The 22,728-nt window shown below is 29.2% G+C and overlaps 2 protein-coding genes across 2 annotated transcripts in view; one reads left to right on the forward strand and one right to left on the reverse strand.

Moving 5' to 3' along the window:
* LOC107446973 (Programmed cell death 4) overlaps nucleotides 1–12,264 on the reverse strand; it is a 37,819-nt gene extending 25,555 nt beyond the window's left edge. The window contains exons 1-5 of the mRNA XM_021147611.3: nucleotides 11,644–12,264; nucleotides 10,321–10,430; nucleotides 7,193–7,306; nucleotides 4,353–4,574; nucleotides 524–621 (exon numbers count right to left, since the gene is read on the reverse strand). Of these exons, the coding sequence (XP_021003270.1) occupies nucleotides 524–621; nucleotides 4,353–4,574; nucleotides 7,193–7,306; nucleotides 10,321–10,430; nucleotides 11,644–11,944 (845 nt within the window). The 5' untranslated portion in view covers nucleotides 11,945–12,264. The remainder of the gene's footprint in view (nucleotides 1–523; nucleotides 622–4,352; nucleotides 4,575–7,192; nucleotides 7,307–10,320; nucleotides 10,431–11,643) is intronic.
* Nucleotides 12,265–12,302: 38 nt separating this feature from the next.
* The window catches only part of LOC107446974 (alpha-ketoglutarate-dependent dioxygenase alkB homolog 7, mitochondrial), a 17,461-nt gene continuing 7,035 nt past the window's right edge, over nucleotides 12,303–22,728 (forward strand). The window contains exons 1-3 of the mRNA XM_016061766.4: nucleotides 12,303–12,751; nucleotides 14,378–14,551; nucleotides 19,362–19,486. Coding sequence (XP_015917252.1) covers nucleotides 12,494–12,751; nucleotides 14,378–14,551; nucleotides 19,362–19,486 — 557 coding nt within the window. The 5' untranslated portion in view covers nucleotides 12,303–12,493. The remainder of the gene's footprint in view (nucleotides 12,752–14,377; nucleotides 14,552–19,361; nucleotides 19,487–22,728) is intronic.

Consider the following 22,728-nt stretch of genomic DNA (forward strand, 5'->3'; position numbering starts at 1 on the left):
GGGCTACACATGGCCTTTCCTGTGATAGAGCCGACCAGACGGCGTTGTCGAGATTTGCCAGCGGCCACCTGAGGAGCGACCACCTTTCGCAATGGCAACAGGGTTTTCCCGGTTTGTGCAAAGTGCGACGTGGAGAGTGCCTCCCCGGAGCACATACTGGCTTGTCTTCACATTTCTAAGGAGACTTATGCGATAGACCAGTTGCTTGCCCTAGATTTTTTGAGAGTATATGGACTCATTGATAATGTCTAGCTGTCGCTAGACAGTGAGGGGATTAGTCACACACACAGTGTTGCTCAACTTTGGCAACGAAAGTGATATTGAAAAGTGAGAAACAAAAGTTGATTAAAAACACATCAAAACTCTTAAGGCAGAAGTTTTCACAGACAATTCCCGGTTTCAGGGAAAAATTATGTTTTTCACTGACTTTTCTCTCGAATTTCGTTTCCCCCACTCCCTGATGATATCCCACCGCAATAATCCCGGTGCGAATGAAGCCTGGCAATTAAAAGAAAATAAATACCTAGCATGAACACATTCAACTTTTCCTTTATAGCTTTGCACAAATTTTGGAGGTAAGCAGTCATCAGCTACAGCTCGAGCAATAAAATTTCCCAAAACCTAGAAACAAAATTTAGTTAAGAAAAAAAAAAAAAAAACTAACATTTTAAATAAGACTGTTAACATTCTAACAATCAAAAGATATGAGCGTTAACATGTGCGCAACAATTTTAAAATAAAAATCAGTGTCACATTACAAACAAAAACAATAAACAGAACATAATAACAAAAATTTCAATAAAAAATAAATTATATTTTACGGGATGGATATTAAAAAACAAATTACAGTAGACGCCGCTTAATGTGATCACGGTTAATGTTATCAATCGTTTAATGTTATCAAAATAGCTTAGTCACGTCCGCTTATATCAAAATACATTGAAAAATCATCGTTTATTGTAATCAAATGTTCGTTTATTGTTATCAGTTTAGATGCAAATTTTATTTTCTTGAAATCAATAAAAACAAGAAGGAAAATTTTGTTTTTGTTTAAAGTGTTTTCTAAAACTTACCAAAAGTTCAAACGGGGCTCGTATATTATCTTTTAAACACATGTTATTAGGAGAAGATAAATGTCGTGTTCTTACCACCAAACACCACTTCTTTAATTCAACCCTGTGACCAGAGAATTATCCGCACCTTGAAGGCATATTACAGAAAGGAAATGCGTTCAAGGATCTTCGAAAATATGGAAGACCAAGACGCTGAAGATCTTAATGCGAACGCTCTAGCCAAAAAAACAAATGTTTTGGATGCCATACATTTGTTAACAATGTCATGGAATAATGTCTCGGAAAAAACAATTCGAAATTGTTTTAGTCATGGAGGATTTTGTCAACCAGAGGACAACAATGCTGCTGTAATGAAAGAAATGGAAGACGTTTTCAATCCCCCGCCCGATATGAATGCTGAGGATTTTGAAGCATGGATGGAGATCGACGAGAAGGTTGAGACTTCTACTTCGTTAACTGATGAGGACATTTGCGAAGCCGTATGTGTCAAAGATCCAGCTTCGTCACAAGATTCTGATGCCGATGATGAACCCGAAAGTGCTATCGAGGACAAAATTCCGACGCCTGCTCAGATGAGGGAGGCACTTCGAGTCTTACGGCTAGGTGTGCAAAACAAAGCCGACGCGGAACACTTTCATAAACATTATGATTATGAGCGATTCGTAAATGACTTGCTTCGAAAGAATGCTAAACAATCGACAATTGATGATTTCTTTTTCAGTTAATAATTAACCTTTTGTATTTTGTATTGTTTTCTGCAGTTCATCATTAAATATGTAAGTATACTAATTCTTTTTCTTTAGTGTACATTAATTTCTATTAAATACTTTAGAGTCTTACAGCAACAACTCCTAATTTAAAATAATTTTTATTTTAATACGTATGTAAAAAAATCATTTTTTAGCTTAATTTTTTTTTTTTATTGTAATCAATCGGTTATTGTTATCAAATCACGTTTGTCCCGATGTGATCACATTAAGCGGCGTCTACTGTATAACAAAATAAAAAATAACATCCAAGCATTTCTATCTATTTGTCATAAAGACTTATGTTCACAAGAAAACGCATCTAATTAAAATACATACATATTTCAGGTAAAGGAAAGGAAAACAAAGCTATATTAAAATATTTCTATAATAAATAGGAGGTAAAGGAAAACAAAACTATAATGAAATATTTCAGATAATAAAGATAATTATATATTGAGATAATTAGAAATATTTAAAATAAATAAAAAACTGAGTAATCGCTATTAAAAAAGCTAAAGTGGTGAAGTTGAAAAAAAGAAATAGAAAAAATTATCCATAAAACGTTAAGTGAGATATAATCTATAGAAATACAGTGCTACCAGAAAAACGCCTTACCCTCTTAATTGCCACATCATAATAAAAACAACTGTTTTTAAAAACGGAAAAGTTAGATAGAAACCAAAATAAAAATAGTTTTTAATTTTTTTAAAATCAAAATAAATAAATGAGTAAAAAATTACATATTATAAAATTTCAACCTAACTTTTTCACATTGCCATATTTCTTGAAAAAAAATAGTGGCCATGCGTAAAATTCAAAGACTTTTTTCCACCAGAAAAATTTCAACTAAATTTATGTTAACCCCTTAAGGATCGGTAAATTTTCAAGAAAACTGTCATAAAAGTGCCTATTTTTTTGGCTTTTTTATTTGTATAACGTATTTGATCAGTGCTGCAACTAGTTTAAAATAAAGGACCTAATTATAAGGAAGAAAGAAAATGATAAAATAACATTGATAAATGATTAAACTAATTAAATAAAAACAACACTTAAAAACTACCAGATGGAAATGAAAGTTAGAACAAGCACTAACTAAATTTTAAAACCCAGGAGGATAAAGTAGGATATAATGTGATCAACTTAGAAAAAAAAAAAAAAAAAAAAAAAAAAAAAAAAAAAAAAAAAAAAAAAAAAAAAAAAGAAACTCAAAACAATGCAGAATCAGAATTGTATTACTTGTAAAAAGAGAATGTTGCAATCTGCTTTTTTAAACATCGCCTGCTTTTAGCCTTAAATAATCTTATGGTTATAAATAAACAACCATTTGTTTTTATTCATTTTACCAAACGGAAAAAATCTTTTAAAAGCAGGCGATTTTTAACGAAAGTAGATGCGATTCCACATCAGGCAAAACTTGCTGATGAAATCGCACCTTTCAGGAATCAAAATTCCTTCAATTAAAAAATAATGTTTCTTTAAAAGATATCAAATAAAAAAACATTGCAGATGATAAAAAAAATTTTGTTCATAATAATTAATGCATCATCTAAAGGCAGCAGTCAAAATTTTCAGAAAATAGGAGGATTTAAAAAAAAAAAAAAATAGGAGTGTTGAAAAACAAATAAAAAATTTACTTTTAAGTAACCTAATAAATTTTCATGAATATTAATTTAAATCATAAAAAACTCTGTACTTCCCTACAGAGCCAATATAAATTTTAAAAACAGTAGTTTAAAACAAAATTGCCGAAAAAATCCAAAATTCACTAAGTGATATTTTACTTTCATTGAGGCTTTAACAATATAATTATGATGCATAAGTAATATAATATACAATTTGTATTAACAATACATTTATATAAAATTGAGCTTAAATTTTTTTTTATCAAAAAATTGTTTTTGCCAAATTTTGCAATCTATAAATAAAATACTATTATCTTATAAAATTTAAAAATACATTAATGTCATATATATATATATTTAAAAAAAAAAGTTATTTTGGCAAGGAAATTAAAAAAATTTCATTTATTGAATTTTACAATAAAATTATTATGAACCCTGTAACAGAATTTTTTCTGGCTTTCTGCAAGGGCTTTTAATAACAGATATTAAGTTTCAAAATGAACTCAATATGGCAATTGTAATTATATGAGGTGAAAAATTAAGTTTACTTTGATTCGACGAATCTTTAATAAAAGATTTTATTGAAACTCGAGGGTCTAAAAGAGCAAACTTTAAGAGTGGTAAACTCAGAATATTCAGAACCGTGCAACACTATGCAAGTAATGTAAAAAAACCAGGTAGATTATTTAAGATGGAATCCTCACGAATGGAGCGCATAAGAAGTGAATATTCAAATTTGAGTTACAATACTATTGTATTAAAAAATCTAATCGATAAAAACATAGGTTTTTAAAGATTAAGTTATAATGGTTAGCCCTCTGGGTGATTTAGTCCTGGTGTGATTCTGGGTGATCTGTTCATCTCTGCTTATGAGTAATTAGTAATGAACAAGAAAGAAATCTACTTACAGTGGCTGCATCTGGTGTATCAAGAATTAAATCTGGGAGGCTTTGTAATAAATTATCGAACCCAGCAGCTATATCTTCAAGACGCAGAATATGTCCATACATATCAGAAAGCAAAACAGATGTCATCTCTCGCAATGAAGGCTTGCGTTCCATGGCAAGATTAATAGCGAACCACACAATCTGCGATCTTAACTTACCAAAATTCAACTCACCAAGACAAGCCTAAGGGAAGAAAGCATATTAAAGAAAATTTATTTAATCTATTATTTTAATGAAACTATTTTAGCTCAAGACAATAACTAACAATTGTGCATATCACCAATAGTTGTAGCTGAGGTGGGTGCTATAATGTGTCACGTACATGAAAAATAGAATACATATCAGTGAATTAAGAGAAATATGCATCAAAATCTTCTACTGAAAGATTTTGATGAATATTTACCATTAGTTAATTTATATCAACTCTAAAATCCATATATATATATTTACATAACTTATTCAAATATTCAGATTATTTTATGGCAGCAAAAGACTGCAAGAAAGATGAAAAAGAGAAAAGACCTGAAATTAAAAAAAATTAAGAAGAATGCATCAAATTTAATAACTAATGACATTTTTCTTCATATGCTGCTTAAATGGGATGGAAAATATCAAATTTAAGACTGCATAATAATACTTTACATCAAGTTTTTTTTTTTTTAATTTTTAACAAAAGGAAAAATATAGTATAAATTACAATAGAATTATAACAATACAGTAAGTAATATATGAAAATCATTCAAATAATCTAGGTATAAAGGAATGTTAGTGAGTTAAATTCTAATAAAAGCATGAAAGCTTAATAAGCATGAAAGACTCTTTAATTAACAAGAACTTATTGTGATCAACTTTAACTTTAGAAACATTAATTAGCCAATAATCCCCTCATCAGCAAGCAGCATTGAAAAATCCGAAGTGCTTTAAAGTTGACTTTGATTAGTTTTTCCTAGCTGCCATCTATTACAAATTATCCATAGTATTTAATTTTTATATTTAAAATGGTCATAAAATTTTAAGTTTCTTTTTAATTGTTGGATTTATAAAATTATTTCAAAATGATTTTGACCTTGGTCGTAGGAAATTATTTTTACCCACAAATGCATTTCAATTATCTCAGCACTACCACTTGAGAAATTGATGCTTAAAAGAGTCAAAGTTGGGTGGGAAGCATAGGTTTTATGGATATTGAAAAGTGAATCATAGAATTTTTTTTTAGCAGAGTTAGAGTGTTTTTTTTTGTGTCATCAGAAATATTACAAAGAATGAAAAAATGATAAAAAAAATTTAGACAAAAAATGGGAAACAGAAAATTATGCTTCTAAAGAAAACTATCATGCCTGATCACAAAAAGTACACTCAAGAGCAAAAAAAAAAAAAAAAAAAAAAAAAAAAAAAAAAAAAAAAAAAACTGGCATGCCTGCCTAATATTGCCTAGAGCCCCCGCGAGCACGACGTGGCATGGATTCGATCAATGTGTGAAGTAGTGCTGGATAATTGACACCACGAATCCTGCAGGGCTGTCCATGTCGGAGTAAGAGGGGGTGCGGATATCTTCTGAACATCACGCTGCAAAGCATCCCAAATATGCATGCGATATGTATTTGATGTTTTACCGGAGTTCCGATACTCAAGGTATACTCGTGAAATGATCGAACATGAAAATCCAAATGTCATTGCTATCTTGGAGACGCTATGTCCTGTCTTCCACGCGCCGACTATAACACCACGTTCAAACTCACTTAAATCTGTATAACCTGGCATTGTAGCAGCAGTAACCGATCTAAGAGCTGTGCTAGACACTCGTTGTCTTATATACGTGTTGCCGATCACAGCGCTATACTTTGATTGGCTCCACCCTTTATTTGCATACTCATGCCTGTACCAGTTTTTTTTGGCTCTTCAGTGTAAAAGCATTTTATAATTTAAAATTTAACTTAGAATTCTTTTATTGATATTTGCACTTTTCATAGAAATTTTTTTTCTGTAATAAATTTACATATGTGGCAAATATATACAATCAATTTTCATTGAAGGTCACTTTACAAAAGAAAACATATATCATTGATTAACTTTTATAGAAATATATGACTTCGAAAAATTTAGAAAAAAAAAAATTTCAATGAATTTTTATACAACCCAATGTTTTAAAAAAGATATACAGAATAGTAAAACAATTTTTAGTTGCAATATAGTTTAAATAACTGCATTAATTTTCAAGCTTTTCAAGTCATAATTAATACATCATACTCAAGCTTGTGAAATTGAAAAAGTATTAATTGGAAAGATAAATACATTTAATAAATTTCTGAAGAAAACAAAAGATTCTCAAAATATCATAATGAGTACTATTAAGACTGAACACCCGCTAAGAAATAAGGTAGCTCAAACAAATCAAAACAGAAACTACTTATTAGGAAATTCTTTGCCGTTTGATTAACACTATGTGACTGGCTTACCTCCCTGTATTCCTCCACTTCATTTTCCTTTCGCAGAAAAGTTAGCAATTTTGATAGAAGCCCAGAAGTCAAGCTTCTCTAAACAGGTGCACATGCAAATCAAAGGAAAGAATTCCCTTGTTTCAATCAACGCAAAAAAAAATAAATAAATAAAAAAAAATAAGCATCATTTCCCTGTATAGATTGGTCATTGGTAAGAGGGACCACTGATTATTAGTAGTCCCAGTAAGATTTTAGTGGCTTTGGACAAATGGATCTCCGTCAATTTCAAGCCATATAATTTTCTTTTAAAAGTTTTTAGCAAAATTTAAGCAATAATAAAAAGAGAGACTGATAAGTACATACTATAACTTCCTTTGTATCACCATGCTCAAAGTATTCACAAATAATTGGTTCCACAGTTTTTTCCAGATCATCAAAACTTAGTTCAGGTGCTATTGCCTCAAATTCGCAATCATCCTACAGGATAAAAAAAAAAAAACTTTTTAAGGTTTCAAAAAATAAAACCAATTTCTATTTTTTTAACAAAACAGAATTCTACTTAAAAACTATGTTCTTAGTTCTCATCTCTTAATCTTCTTGTTTAATTATTATTATTAATTTTTTTTGCACTTCCAAATGAGCATTTGCTCCAAATGCTGAAAGCCATGCTAAATCTAATGCCCATGTCAGAAACAAGGATACGCGATAACAAGGCCACAAAAACAAATATATGATAGTGCATTAAACTTTTTGACAATAAAACTGAACAGAAATTGTTTGCTAATTGAAATACATCATTTAAATATTTTCAATATAATATAATACTTTGCAGAATATTTCAAGGACAATGGAATAATCAGTGGCATTAATATGTCAAATGGTCTGATGGGTGTAAAGAGAATATAACCGTCAAAATATCATACTTTCTTCTGGTTTTTAAGATCTTTATTAAAAGTTGTAGCCAACTTTTTTACTTAACTAAATTGTGATGGAACCTTGGAATATTTTTATAATTTAATGCCAGAGTTTAATTCTGCCCCTGGAAAAATGAGTGCTACAATGCTTAAAAAAGTATTGTCGCAGACTGTAAAAATAATAAAGTTTCCTGTAAAAGAGAAAATAAAATTACTGTGACGAACAGTGCGCTTAAGGTGACTGGATCATCATACATTTTTCATTTAAATATAAACTACACTCAAACCTGAAAATTGCTTTATTTCTATCATTTTATTTACTTTCATACTCAATTTTTATGATTTTGACAGTTTGTGTCTTCAGTAGTAGGAGTTAGGTCCTTTCCTGTCCACCTCAAATTATAGAGACTCTACAATATTACCATAGATAGATTATATAATCTTCAATGTAGTGAGTTCTGACTAGATTTTGAGTCAACATAATTAATAGACCCAATAATATAGAAGGAAACAGCTCAAATGCTCATCGCAAAACTTTTCCCACCACCCACTGGCACTACGAGTACTAAAAAGAAATGAAACTAGCTAAAAAAAAGTGCTTATTTTTTAAAAATTTTCAAATCAGTGTTTTTTTTCGAAGCTAACCAAAATACAATTGAAAGTCCTGAATCATAGGCAAGTCCTGAAAATAGATTTTTCCGTATAATGGGTCTTAAACAAGTATCGTAACACGCATTATTCAATGAAAAAAAAATTATTAAATTAACAATTTCACACAACATTTTATTAAAAATAAATAAAAGAAAGCAGCTGATAATTTGATCTTTCTTTTTCATGAAAAAAAAGGACTCGTTTCTCCCCCCCCCCCATTTGATGTGAAGAATTAAGTAGGCAGATAATCAGATAAAAATAACATTAAAAAAAAGCCTTGCATTCCAAAAGTAAATTGATCTGTTTAATATAACTATTTTATTTATAACTATTTATGTTCATCTTTATTGATAATCATAGTTGACAATTCTTACCAAAGTTAGTTTTTCTTTAACTGTTCTCATCTTTTCAACAACTCTCTTATTGTGCTTAATGAAGCAAATAAAATATTTAGGTATTAGAAAAACAGCAAGAAGAAAGATATAATTATTTTTATTAATATCTTATTTAACACTAGATTGCCCAAGGAAGTCATTTTGACTGCTTCTTAATTTCAATTAGAAAATCAATGACACAATTTCTTAGGATTTTGAGGCTTTTTGTACAACATATAATTTTTTTATTGTTAATATTTACTAATAACTTGCTATATAATTGTAAATAATATAAAAAAAATTAAAAATTAATTTTAAACAAATTTCTTTACACATTAGTTATTCTTTTACAATCCAGTCATTTTGACTGCTTTTGGGCAATATTGGTATATACTAAGTTTCAGTCTTCTTAGTGTTGACAGACTGTCACCATAAATTTTTTTTTGAAAAAGAGCTGTTTATTTTGATTGTAAAAAAAAATGTACGGAAAATAGAAGTTTCTGGTAAATGGACGTCCGGATATGGGATTACATTAATACATAACCATTTGTATAAGTTTATATTGATTTACATTCTGTAATGCATTTGTTAACGTCTTTTCTGATTCGGTGCAGTAGTGGGATCACCATAAAATAAAAATAGAATTATGAATATTTTTAATATTTTAAAAATTACTTTAGTTCAGGCTTGTGTCATAAAATTTTTCTTCAGTTTAGAAATGAACCTAAGAATAAAAATTTTCATTCAAACCTATAAGCAATACGGTGTTACAAGGTACACCTTCATCAGTAGGTATCGAAGGATAAAAGGTATTTCACCCTACTGATAAAGGTATACCTTGTGACACCAAAACACTAATAGATTTTAATAAAAATAATACCATTTGTCAATTTAAACGCTAATAAATTTTAATATTATCTATTTACTCTCGTAAGTTTAAAGTCTTGCAATGTTTAGCATATTTTGAGAATTTCTTAAAAATATATGTTCTACATTAATATCTAGTATTTTTAATCATTTAAAATTATAAATTTTTGAAAAAGTGACCACATGTTTTTAAAAGTGTCTACGGTTAAAAATGTGACAACTGGTCACTGAGCAGTAGATAAATTTCCGAACTACAAATTACATATTGATTTCAAAATTACAAATAGCCTCTTAACTTTTTTAATCAAAAGCACCGTTAAATATGAATACTCAAACTAATTTCTTAAATATTATGGTACATACACCTTAAAATTATGTATAAATTTAAAATAAACAATATTTTTTTTAAAAGTAGATGTGAAAAACCCTTAACTTTCTTGCACTATATTAAATTTAATTTAAGACAAACTATTATTGTAATACCTATTGCAAAACAATTGGGTAGTTATAACTGGACAAAATGCCAACCTTGGTTCAAATCCACGTGTACACATATTTTTTTCTTATCATCTGTTAATTTATTTGGAGATGTTTCCTCAGTTAAGCCTTCAGAAAATATGTTAAAAATTCTAAATTCAAAAACTTACTTATCACATATAAATTATCCACTTTAATTTTTAATTACCTGATTCTCATCATCATAATTAGGATCATGAATATCAGAAACTATATCTTCAACTTCTAGCATAAGTTCACTACCAGGCTTACCCCAAGTACCTTTACCTCCAGCTCCACCTATAAATTTAAATGCTACTTAATACAAAAATATATAAAATAGTTAGAGCATTGTTTAAAACTTAGCTGGTTTTAAACTTAATAAATAAAAACAAAGCAGAATATAAAATATTAGTCAGTATACTTTGATTTATAAAATTTTTGGACACAAAAAAAAGTAATCCAAAAATATTGGGAAAATTAAAAAGACAGAAAGCATAGAAAATTCTCCAGGGTGTATAACCAAATTTTTCAACAATTTCCTTCTTATCAAAAAATAGATTTATCAATCTATATACAAAGATGGGGGAAAGAAATGGTTTTTATCACATTATGCAACACAAAAGTTTATTTTAAAATAAATTAACTGTAAAATGCTTATTAACAAAAGTAAAGGAACATATTTGTTAGGTATCTGCACTCCATGTTGGCGATTTTTCTTTCTCGCCAAGTTTGGTGATAGCTGATAACAATTTGGCTTGAGTTATAATGAAGTTATCAAGGAGATGTCAATGGAATTATAGGAGAATCAAACGTATTGAATAACTTGGGCGAGATTGCATTTGATGTGGATATTTGATATTGTAATGACAGGGGTCTGTCAAGGTTTTTCTGAGCGGTACCTATTTTGTGAAAATTTAGACATAATTTGTGAAAAATTAAAAATTATGTTTAAAAATCTAACACAAAAATATGGCAAGAATATGGACTTATCATTTCTTAAGGAATACAAAAATAAAATTTTAAGAAAAAATATTTTGTGAAACTACCGTTTTTCCTAAAATTAAATTTGTGAAACTACCGTTTTTCCTAAAGTTGAATTTGTGAAGGTACCGCTAAACGGTAGTAAATTCGGCCTGGACAGACCCCTGAATGATGAAATGACTTTTTTTTCTTTGCACGGATGGGAGGTGCACGTATGGAAATAGCCCCTATTCTTGCAAACTATGTAAAAACTTTTTTTTTATAATGTAGTTCTTTCTCTTTTAAAGTCAAATTATTTGAAAAAAAAAATGGCATTATTATTTGCGACAAAACCGAAGTCACACTATGTCTCCACAGAAAAGATTTCAAAATTTTCTAACTACTTTTAACATATATAACCTATTTTGTTTCCGAAATTATTTTTTTTTAACATTTTCGTGTAACATATTTAATTTATACATAGTTCATTCAGATCCAGATGTTAACAAACAGAATCTTAACAATGAAAATATATCAATGTTAAACTCACCCTTCTTCGGAAGCCCACGTCCTAAACCATTCCTAGATCTACGACTGTTTTTAGTATACCTTAAATATGAGCCATTCACATTAACAACATTACCAACGCTGTTTTCTTCGCTAACTACAAGTTTAGACGGTCGTTTAGCTTTCCTTTTCACTCGATTTTCAACAGAAATCTCTTGAAAAGAATCCGGATTATTATTTTCAACTAAGTTTTTAGAACCATTAACCGATACTTCTTTATCAATTTCTTTTTCAACGTCATCTACCAACTGGACTCCAAAATTATTTACATTATCAGTAGCCATTAATTCGATTTATGGAGATCTTAAATTAAGAATCAGTAATCACCAATAAAATAAGATATTGTCAGTTCCTTATAAATTTTTGCCGAATATAAATTTAATTATTTTTTTCTTAACTCAGAAAGCAAATTGACTTGAACCTTTATAAAGCACGCTATTATATTTATCACAAACAACGTTTAAACATAACAAAACTTTACTGCATGGAGAGTCCAGATATAAGTAAAGGAATAACACTTTTCGCTTGTAATCTTTGTGAGAAGAGTCACAGCTGTGTCTACACCGTGTCTTTTGTTTGACTGCGACGTGAAATCGAATTACTTCAAGTGATGATTTGAAATAATCATAAACTACACAGAACCAAGCAGTCAAAACCTATTTGTTTTTAAATGAAATTAAAGTATTAAATTTATAAAAGCTTAGATAATGATGATAAATATGAAATTAATTAAAAATATTTTGTGTTGCATTGTTTTAATTTTAAGATAAAATAACCCTGTAATATATCTGCCTATCAACCTATATATATCTGCCTATTTTTGCAGTTGTAAAATGTTGTATTCTATTTTTACATGCATGAAATATCAAACGGTAGCAACTACTCTTCATTATCTGAGAAGTGTTTCCAGAAATGTAGAGAATCATGTACTTAATGCTGTGAACTATTTGTCTGGGGAAGTTACGGAATCCGTTCATAAGGATTTCAAACTATATGCGAACTTTCTAACGGAGGATGAAGAAATTGAACTTATGAACGAAATCGATCCGATATTTAAAAGACGACGATATCAGTTTGATCACTGGGATGGGGTAGAAAACTATTCTCTACATATTATATGCTATTGAATAATTTGCTAAATTTTCCATTTTTGCCCTTTTAACTAAAATATCGTGGTAGCACACGCTTCATTATTTTAACATGATCACATTTTTTGCTTAAAGTTACTATTTCTTAAAATAGTTACGACTTTTAAGAATATATAGCCCTTAAATGATGTTACTCTTTTTATCAATATTTTTTACCGCCTTTTCGTTTTTGTCACAATTGCAGTTGTCCTAATTTTCCTAATGAAAAATATTTTGTCCTGATTTTTAATTTTCTACCCTGATATTCCTGAATTTTCTTATGTATACCAATAGTGTTGTGGATTATGACTTTGCTTATTACATGTGTAAAGTAACTAGTAAATTACAGTTAAGGGTAATACAACTTTAAACAAATGCCCACAATAACCCATTTAAATTTGGTTGTAGGGTTGACATAAGACAAACTCCATAAAACAAAATAATGACCATTTATTGGCATCACAATACCAAGCCCTTGAAGAGCAATATGTAAAAATACCGCTACAATTACCAATACAAATGCTTTTGGCCTGAATATGACCTAACGGGAACATAAAATATAGAACAGCACTCTACGAGAACCATGACTAGATAATCAGCGAAGCTCTTTGATGAGTATCTAGACGAACTTTATGGTCACAGATAGGAAATTGCTTAAAACTATCTGTCAGTTAACAACTACACTCACTCGGTACTTGAACCAACTATCAAAACTCTTATCACATGAAAAAACATTCAATTCAACCCCCCCCCTTTTGTAAAATTTTTCAAAATTTATTTTTTTAAACTGCTGCAGGTAGAAAAAGAAATCAAAAACACACAATACCAAGCTCTTGAAGAGCAATATGTAAAAATACCGCTACAATTATCAATACAAACGCTTTCGGCCTGAATATGACCTAACGGAACATAAAATATAGAACAGCACTCTACGAGAACCATGACTAGATAATCAGCGAAGCTCTTTGATGAGTATCTAGACGAACTTTATGGTCACAGATAGGAAATTGCTTAAAACTATCAGTCAGTTAACAACTACACTCACTCGGTACTTGAACTAACTATCAAAACTCTTATCACATAAAAAAACATTCAATTTCTACCCCCCCCTCTTTTGTAAAATTTTTTCAAAAATTATTTTTTTAAACTGCTGCAGATAGAAAAAGAAATCAAAAATGAAATTAAAAAATTAAATTTGCTTCTTTTTTCTTCTGCTGTCCTACACTCATCTTTTTACCCCATGTACTCAAAGACCTCAGTTTACAATTACCTTGTTATCAAAATTCTATAGAGGATTCATAGTTATTCTTATTTTCATGGTATTTAGTTCAATATTCCTTATTTTTTAGTGTGTTTAGAACTCACCATTTTCTACGAATATAAATGCTGATTTTAAAATTATCAATTTGAAGAATCGGAGTATTTAATCAGAATATAATTATTGACAGAAAGATTGTAAAAAATTTTATTTATTTGCATTTCAATTAAATTTTGTGAAATAAATGGCATAAGTTTCTTATAAAAAGTAAACATTACTTGAAATTAAGTGTATTTTCATATTTTTAAAGGTGACACTCTTTTAATTTTTAGGCAATAGAAGGTTATAGAGAAACTGAAAAATTGGAATGGAATGAAAAAAATAGCTTTGTCTTACAGAGAGTTAGAGAATTGGCTTTTCCAAGTGACACTGTGCCTATGAAACAAATTCATATTCTAGATCTTGCTAAGAATGGCTACATAAAACCACACGTGGATAGTATCAAAGTAAGTTTGATTTTTAATCATTACAAAATATGGAATATTGAATAGCAGGCTTTGGGTACTAATTATTTTATATTTAGACAAACAAAATTCTATATTTATATGTAAAATCATGCTCAAATAATGTAATAATTCTCTGTTACTGAAAAACATGTTAAATAAGTCAAAAAGATTATTCAGATCTGTTTCTTATGGGATAATATAAAAAGGAAAGAATGCGAAGCAAGCTACGATAAAAACATGATGACATCAAAATTGAGAAAGACATAAGTTCTTAAGAACAGCGGGTAAAAAGAATTGAGATAGTGAGACAAAAAGTGAAAAAAGATCCTCTTAGACGGTTGTTTTACGAATTTGGACTATGATTTTCAAATTATTTTCTGTGAATTCTCTAATTTTTTTTCTCTCATAAATATTTTATTTTTTAGAATTTGACTGACTTAAACAATTGTTAATCTTATCACAAAGTGAAGCTTGAAATGTGCTCCATTTTTAAGGAAATACTTTTTCTAAATAGACACATATTGCAATCTCTTAGACAATTTAAAATTATTGTATATGGTGAAAATAAAACCTACTATTACTGGAAGGAATTTTAAACTATTTCTTTATCTTTTTTACTTCTGTAATGCATGTACTAACTATTTGAAAACAAAAAATAAGTGTTTCACATTTTTAAATAGTATGACTTTATTGTTTCTCTTGATTTCTAACTGTTCATCTTTTTGATTTGCCTAAAAACAATTCGATTATTTCGATTTACTTGAATGTGATAGTTTCCCATGTCACTGATCAGAAGGCAAGTTTGGTAATGAATAAAAACTAGTAATTTCCATCCCCAAACCCTAGACAAATCCAAGAGTTCAATGACCTGTTGTCTCTTCTGGCTTACTAATTTTGGGGGTCAGTTCGAGTTTCAGCTACTAATTTTGTCTATGAGTTTCCTGATTATTTTATTATTTAAATCCATCTATATCTTAGAATAATAAATTTTGGAATCAAGGCATTGTTACAACTATTTTGTTTTATGTATTCAAAACTTTGAATTAGGAGTAAAGTTTTAATTTTTATTTTTTTAACTAAATTTTTAATTTTATTTTATTTTAAATTTTAAAATTTAGCTTTAATTTCATTATTTCTTAATTCCAATAAGTATCAGGTTTCAATTTATCTTTCTTTTTCTGACAGACAATGCTTAAATGCAATAACAGCTACATAATATTTCTACAGGAAAATCCACTGTAAGGAAGGAGGAAAGTTTTTATTTTAATAATAAATTATACTTTCATTTAATGTTCATAAAGAATATAATGATTGCTATCTAATCTATCGGACAATATACTTAAAATCATATTTAAAATAAACTCAGTGGTGCGTCAGCCCATAGAGGGCCAAGGCCTACTGTGCCCATCTCAGTTTTCTTGAACTTGGGCTCTGGGGTGCGAACGCAAAACCCCCAGTACTTAGTTCTCAAACATGCTTGGTGCTTAAAATCATATTTAGGTTGGTAAAAAAGTTTCTTCCCTTGTTGAAAGTTATATATCACCATGTTATGGCTAAAAGAAATGTACCACCATAACAAGTAAATTATGAACTTATGAAACTTTATACACATGATAAACATTGCTAAATAAGATCAATTATTATCAATTTGATATTTATTATTAATTTATTTTTTAGATTTTAGAAAGTTGACATAAATTTAAAAAAATAAATAAATAAAAGTAAATTAGCTTTTTAAGTATTTTTATTGATCTGCTTCCAAAACATTGAATAGATGATGCATCCAATTTTAACTATATTTTGTAACTTCTTTTTAATAAACATAAGGTTTTAAAATTATTTATCTATTTAATAGCTACTTAATATTATATATATTTCATTTCTATTTCAAAATTCTTGCTTCACTATGACAAATAAAACTGCTACATCTAGGGTTCCTCTTTAAAAAACAGTTGCATTGAAATTCTCCCATGGATTATTCATTTATTTACAATGACCATAAAAATTCACTGATGTTCCCCTACTCACGGATTGGTGATTTCCACTTAAAGCCACCTGTAAACAAAAGGGGGGAACTGAGAACGATTTAAGAGCCAAATATTTTTTCATAGCTTGTTAAAAAAAATTTTTTTGATACAGTACACAGTTCCATATCCGGATGTCTGTTTACCGGTGTTTCTCTTTAGGCGGGAAATTAGCAGAGTACATGGAATATCTTAACTGAATTAAATAATGACTAAGTTTTAAAATAAACTGTAATTTATTTATCTCAAAATATTAAATTTCAAAAACAATTAATTAAAAATGTAATTTGGCATACTGGCGGTTTTCTAATAAAACCATAATTGCCCTCCGGCATCTTTCTAACTCTTGGATATCAGTAAACCACTGGAGCAAACGATGAATAATGTAACTAAGAAAAAAAGACAAGTTACTGTGAAACATCTATTTAAATATGAAACAAACAACATTCCCAAAGCTCTGGAGAGGTGTCGCTCTCAGATTGACTGAAGGGCAAATTACTGCCATTTGGCGTCACTATTAGAGGGTTACGTCACTCTCTAACCTAGCTTCCTTTATTGCAGATGATCTCACATAGGAAAGAAATGTAAACAAAGGCGTTGGTATAGTAAGTTATTGCATCAAATTCAATATTCTATTGAATTAAATTACCGTATTTTTCCGTAATAAATAAATTGAATAAAAAAAACGCAAAAGGGATAGAATTCATTTTGTACCCAACTTGGTAATTTCAATGTCAACTGGGTGTGGCCAATTTATGGAACAGGAGAGGGAAATGTGGGGACAAACCAGTAGGGTACAAGCACAGCAGTCAAGATTGATTGATCAGTTTCTTCCAACTTGCATTTCTTTATTTTGTTCATTGGAAATGCAGGTGTTTTTACTTTTCACTTTATTTTAAACTGCTTTAAGAACAGATGTTTTGTTTGACATAGATTTATTATTTTTTGATGTATGATAACTTTTTTAAAAATATTTTAAATTTTTATCGATTTGGGACGATGCGACACTTTTACCAGAAAATATGGTAGATATTATTAACAGGAAGAATTATTTAGATTAAAATTCAGGCATTACCTAATATAGAGAATGGGATTTACCTAGAAAATATGCTAATTGCCAACAGCCTGAATGTTCTTCTGACTACTCAAATCTTCATCTATCTGTAAATTAATTTATGCAAGATCCTCAGTAGCTGGCAATTGGTCGATGCTGCTAAATCTCCATGTTTAAAAGGCCAAGACTTAACCATGCTCTCTCTCTCTTTTTGTTTGATGTGGCTGCAATGTAAGTTTTTCGGAGGAGGGATTCTGTGCTTCAGTACAGATCTCAATGTGTAGCTGTTAGTATGTACCTTCTCTTTTCACCTAATCATCTGTAATATGATCACCTGTCAGAATCATCAAATAAATTGATATTTCTGGAGCTACATTATTATTTCCTTGTGTTCTCTTATTACGGCAAGATACTACTCTGTAGCCTATTTGCTTAAGGATGTTATTGGGAATAAAGGAAGGCCTGTTAAGTACAACAACAGAAAGAGCGATTAGGAATTTGTGGATCGGAATGATATATTAAAAATAAAATCAAAATTTTAAAAACTATGTGAAAATTCCAAATGTTGAAAATGCAATGGACAAAACCTGGTGGACAATAAAATCGTCACAAATCGGGCGCATCAAAAAGTAATACTACAAATGCGAGCTTCGAAATTTCCGATTCATTATAATGTATCATTAAAAAACTATGAAAATCCGTAGAAGTAACTGACAAAAATGCGATCATAAATCCTTAAAGAATTATGGGTAAATTGTCTATAATTGAGTGGGAAATGAGTGATTCGAAGTTTGCCAAATGAAATAATATTGTATTAAAACATTAAAATTTTAAAAACCAAGTGAAATCCGCCTAAATAACTACAGAGAAACGATCTCGAAGCCACACGGATTTACCGTGGAATCATTGCTAATCTAGTAGATCGAGAAATAATTACAAACTGAAATGCACAATTCAAATTCTCGGTATGTTATAATAGCTTATTAAAATATCGAGATTTTAAAAACCATATGGAAATCTGTAACAAAAGCTGCGAAAATAGCTCTACCATGCATTCCACTTGGATTTATTCGTTATTGATTAGAATTGACGTTAATTATCCTCTTTTTGTTATTTTTTATTGAATCAGGATGTTTTGTTATTTGTTTACCATAAAGACCTATTATTCGGAAAAATCTATTTTCTAGACTTGCCAAAGTCCCGGGCATTCCAGATATGGGACTTTCCACTGTAATACATCCCTTTATATATTTCCATTTGGTTTATAATATAAATTAATTATGTACTTATATGTTTTTTTTTTAAAGTATGGGAATGCAACTTAAAAAATAACTTAATAAAGACATTGTGAAAATTGCTCTACAAATACATTCAAAGTTGTTTAAAAAACTATTAATGGCTTTTAAAAATAATTTGTAACATCAGGCTGTTCAGTTTACATGAGATGTGTTCATTAATATAACAAATTAAACTGTTAGGCTATAAGTTATTGAGAAAAAGTGAAAAAACTGTTCCCATAAACTAACATTGATATGTAGATTGAAGCTGGCAATAGTGCCACTGGCTTTAAGAGGGGGAATGAACTTTAATGGATGCTCTTTATTCATATTCCTGTAGTTAGTTAAAAATTTATACAAATTTTTAAAGTTAATCATAAATTTATATTAATGTGCAGTGTATTTTTGTTTTCCATATTTATTCAATCGTCTAACTCATAATATTTTTATTTTAGTTCTGTGGTGATACCATAGTTGGGTTGTCACTGCTTTCTTCATCAGTAATGAGACTTGTATCAGAAAAAAATAAAAATATGGTGGTGGACTGCCTCTTACCTAGAAGATCCCTTTATGTTATGAAGTAGTATTTTCTTAATTTTTTATAAATTTTCATTTTTTTAAAATGTTATAATTTTATTATTTAAAAATTTATTAATTTTTACATTTATTTCTGAAAAAAGACATCTAACATTTCATCACTAAATAGAAGTGGGGGTTATCTCCTAAAGATTTTTATCAATTGGAAAATTTTGCTTGGTCATTCGGCATACTTACAAAAGTTCATTTTCTCTCATTTTATTTTGAAGACACAAATGAAATTTAGTATTACACCTGTTTAACTTTTCAATAACTAAAATAAAAACACAATATATAAATAATACTTTTCACATTTTTAGAGAAGTGATTAAAGAGCATTCAGGGATTAAAATGTTATTGATGTGTTTATTATATATTTAAAATTATTTTACATCCAAGTTGAAGATGGTATTTTTGCATCCCCTCATTCAGTGTAGCAAAAACTATTACATCAGTGAGTTTGCAAATCTGAACACAGAACAAAATGTGTGTTGCTAGAATGGACACTGCTAAAAATATAGATTTAGAAGATGGACACAGCTCGAAATATGAGTTTCAGAAAATCGTCATATCTATTTAAGAAAATTTTCATAGTATTTGAGTATGTTTTTCAAGCTTCTTAAATAAGTATTGTATTCTTTTTTAAAGAATAAACTTATAAATACAAAGAAACTCGTAATATGATATCGTCCATCTGTGTCATTCACTTGGAATTGTCCATTTGTATCATTCACTTCCCTTCTTTAAAGACTTTGAAAATCAACAGTTGTTTTTACAAGGTTGCCATGTGCGTTATAAATTCTATAAATTTATAATAGTGGCATTATATTTACATTGTAGGAATTAAGAATTATAAAACTGATTTTATAATTTTGAGTTCTGTATATGAAGACATCGCCTGAAAAGTTACATGTGTAATATACCAATTCAACCCTTAGCCTTACCATTCTTGAACCTTATTTGACACTTTATTTATGATTCATTCTTAACAGTTATAATGATTTCTTGTTATTTAACTCTAAGTCATTTGTTTGAAGTGCGTGAAAGTTTTCATTTAGAAATATTCTTCATCATTACACATTTCTAATTTAAAATGGAAAGTTTTTATATATACTTTAAAATGTAAAATCTCAAAAACATGAATTATAAAAATTCAAAAACTTGAAAGATAAAAATTTGAAAAACAGTTTACACATTCTGTTATAAGCGAAAGTCTAAGTAGTAAGAAGACTTCAATGTTGTTTATGTTATTAAAAAAACAAAAACATAATAGTCTTTATTCTGCAGTTTAAGATTTCATTATTTTTAAGGATATATTTCCTGGATAAGGAGCTGCAATCCTCAAAAGGAAGAAAACAGTCTCTAATCTCAGCAATCATGTGCTTGAAGATCCTTGTTTAAAATATCAGACATATATTATTAAACAGCCTTTCATCCCTTCAGTGGGTCGATAAATGAGTACCAAGCATGCTTGGGAACTAAACACTGGGGGTTCCGTGTTCGGTTGACCACCTAACCGGAACATTTGCTATTGCAGCCCAAGGTCAAGAAAACTGAGATGGGCACAGTCGGACTTGGCCCTCTATGGGCTGTCACGCCGCTTAGTTTAGTTTATATTATTAAAATTTATCTGTTTGTGGTGTTGACCACAAAAATCAACAGATCAAAATGAATAAAACTAATATAGTTGATTATAACCCTATATTATTTTGTTTTAAATCATCCAAAAATATTATCTCCTTAAGTTTAAAATATTCCCTTTTTGGAATCAAAACTGTAAAGTGTTATAACCTTTAATCAATATCAATATTTTTGCTTTCATAAATTATGTTGTTGTATAGATTTAAAAATTGTCAATAGAGCAGAAGTATATACATATTAAGAAATCTGTACCTTATAGTTAACACATATAAAAGAAATAATGTCTGTGAACAATTTGTTTTCATTCAGAATATTACTTTAAAAATATCTTTTTCTCCTTAAATCACATATTTCCTTCAATGATTCTGCAACATGAATAATTTTTAGTATACCAGCAATCACTTGTATTGAAGATCACATTCAGAATGTGAAGCAACATTTATATTTTGTCTTTCATATGTATCTCTCATATGCTTATATTTCATATTCAACATGCTCATATTTCATATTTGAAAAAAAAAAAAAAAGGTTTGTTAATCCTCTTAAAAGCACAACATCATAAGAGCGCATATTCTTTGGAACCATCAAATAGAAGAGGGAAAACCATTTTTTCTTTCACCAAGCAACAATTAACAAACACTGTTTTTGTTTGCAAGAAATTCCATATTTTGGTAGTTTGCGTTATCCGATTAGCTGAAATTGATGAGGAATTCAGAACTATTTTTCTTCATCATTCCATCTTTTTCTTCGTTTCATTTTTTTGTTTCTTTTTTCGCTCTAAGCGAATTTTATCACAGTCTTAAATCAGTTTTTTCTTTCTCTTTCTACCAACAACTGCAGTTCTATACACTTTTTCTTCTTTCTGAGCAACATGGCATAGTATCTAGCATAGTATCTCAGCAACCACTCAGTGAAGCATCAATTCCTTGGAGAAAAACATTGTGTGCTCACTGTTTTAATGGATGTTTATTATGTTCTTACTTCCTTTCACTTACCCTGCCCAATCAAATAATTATCCTTGAAGGCTAGACATGGTGTCAATAGTTGATTGTTCTTCATGCAGGAAATCAGGCAGGGTGGAGAAAAGATGTTCTTTATTTAGACATATTAGAATATTGGAGAGCATAAAATCACACACTAAAATCAATGGGCCTGAGTTTTATGTTAGGGAAAGTCTCACAAATTTTTCCCTGTCATCTCTTAAGTCGCACGGAAAAGGAAAATATTATTAATAATAATAGGTCTATAAAGTAGGTTGAGAGTTTTCTCTGAATCTCTTGCTTCCTTAAGAGAAAAACTTAAAATTGTTACCTCTGTATCTGCATACATTAATCAATTTTTAAAAAAGGATGTGAATTATTAGTTATGTGAACAGGTTTTGTTCTGAATAATGAATCAAGAAAGAGAATTGACAAAGAATTAATGTAAAAAAATTTGTTAAAGCTTAATATATATATATATATATATATATATATATAAAGCTTTAAAATTTTTTTTTACATTAATTATATACAGTGAAACCTCCTGTTATGGACATTCCCGTAACCGGACGCGGACAGTCATTTTGGTCCTGAAACGTTGTTTTCTATCTCTACAAATCGGACA

The sequence above is a fragment of the Parasteatoda tepidariorum genome, chromosome X1 (assembly GCF_043381705.1).
Source record: "Parasteatoda tepidariorum isolate YZ-2023 chromosome X1, CAS_Ptep_4.0, whole genome shotgun sequence".
NCBI lineage: Eukaryota > Metazoa > Arthropoda > Arachnida > Araneae > Theridiidae > Parasteatoda > Parasteatoda tepidariorum.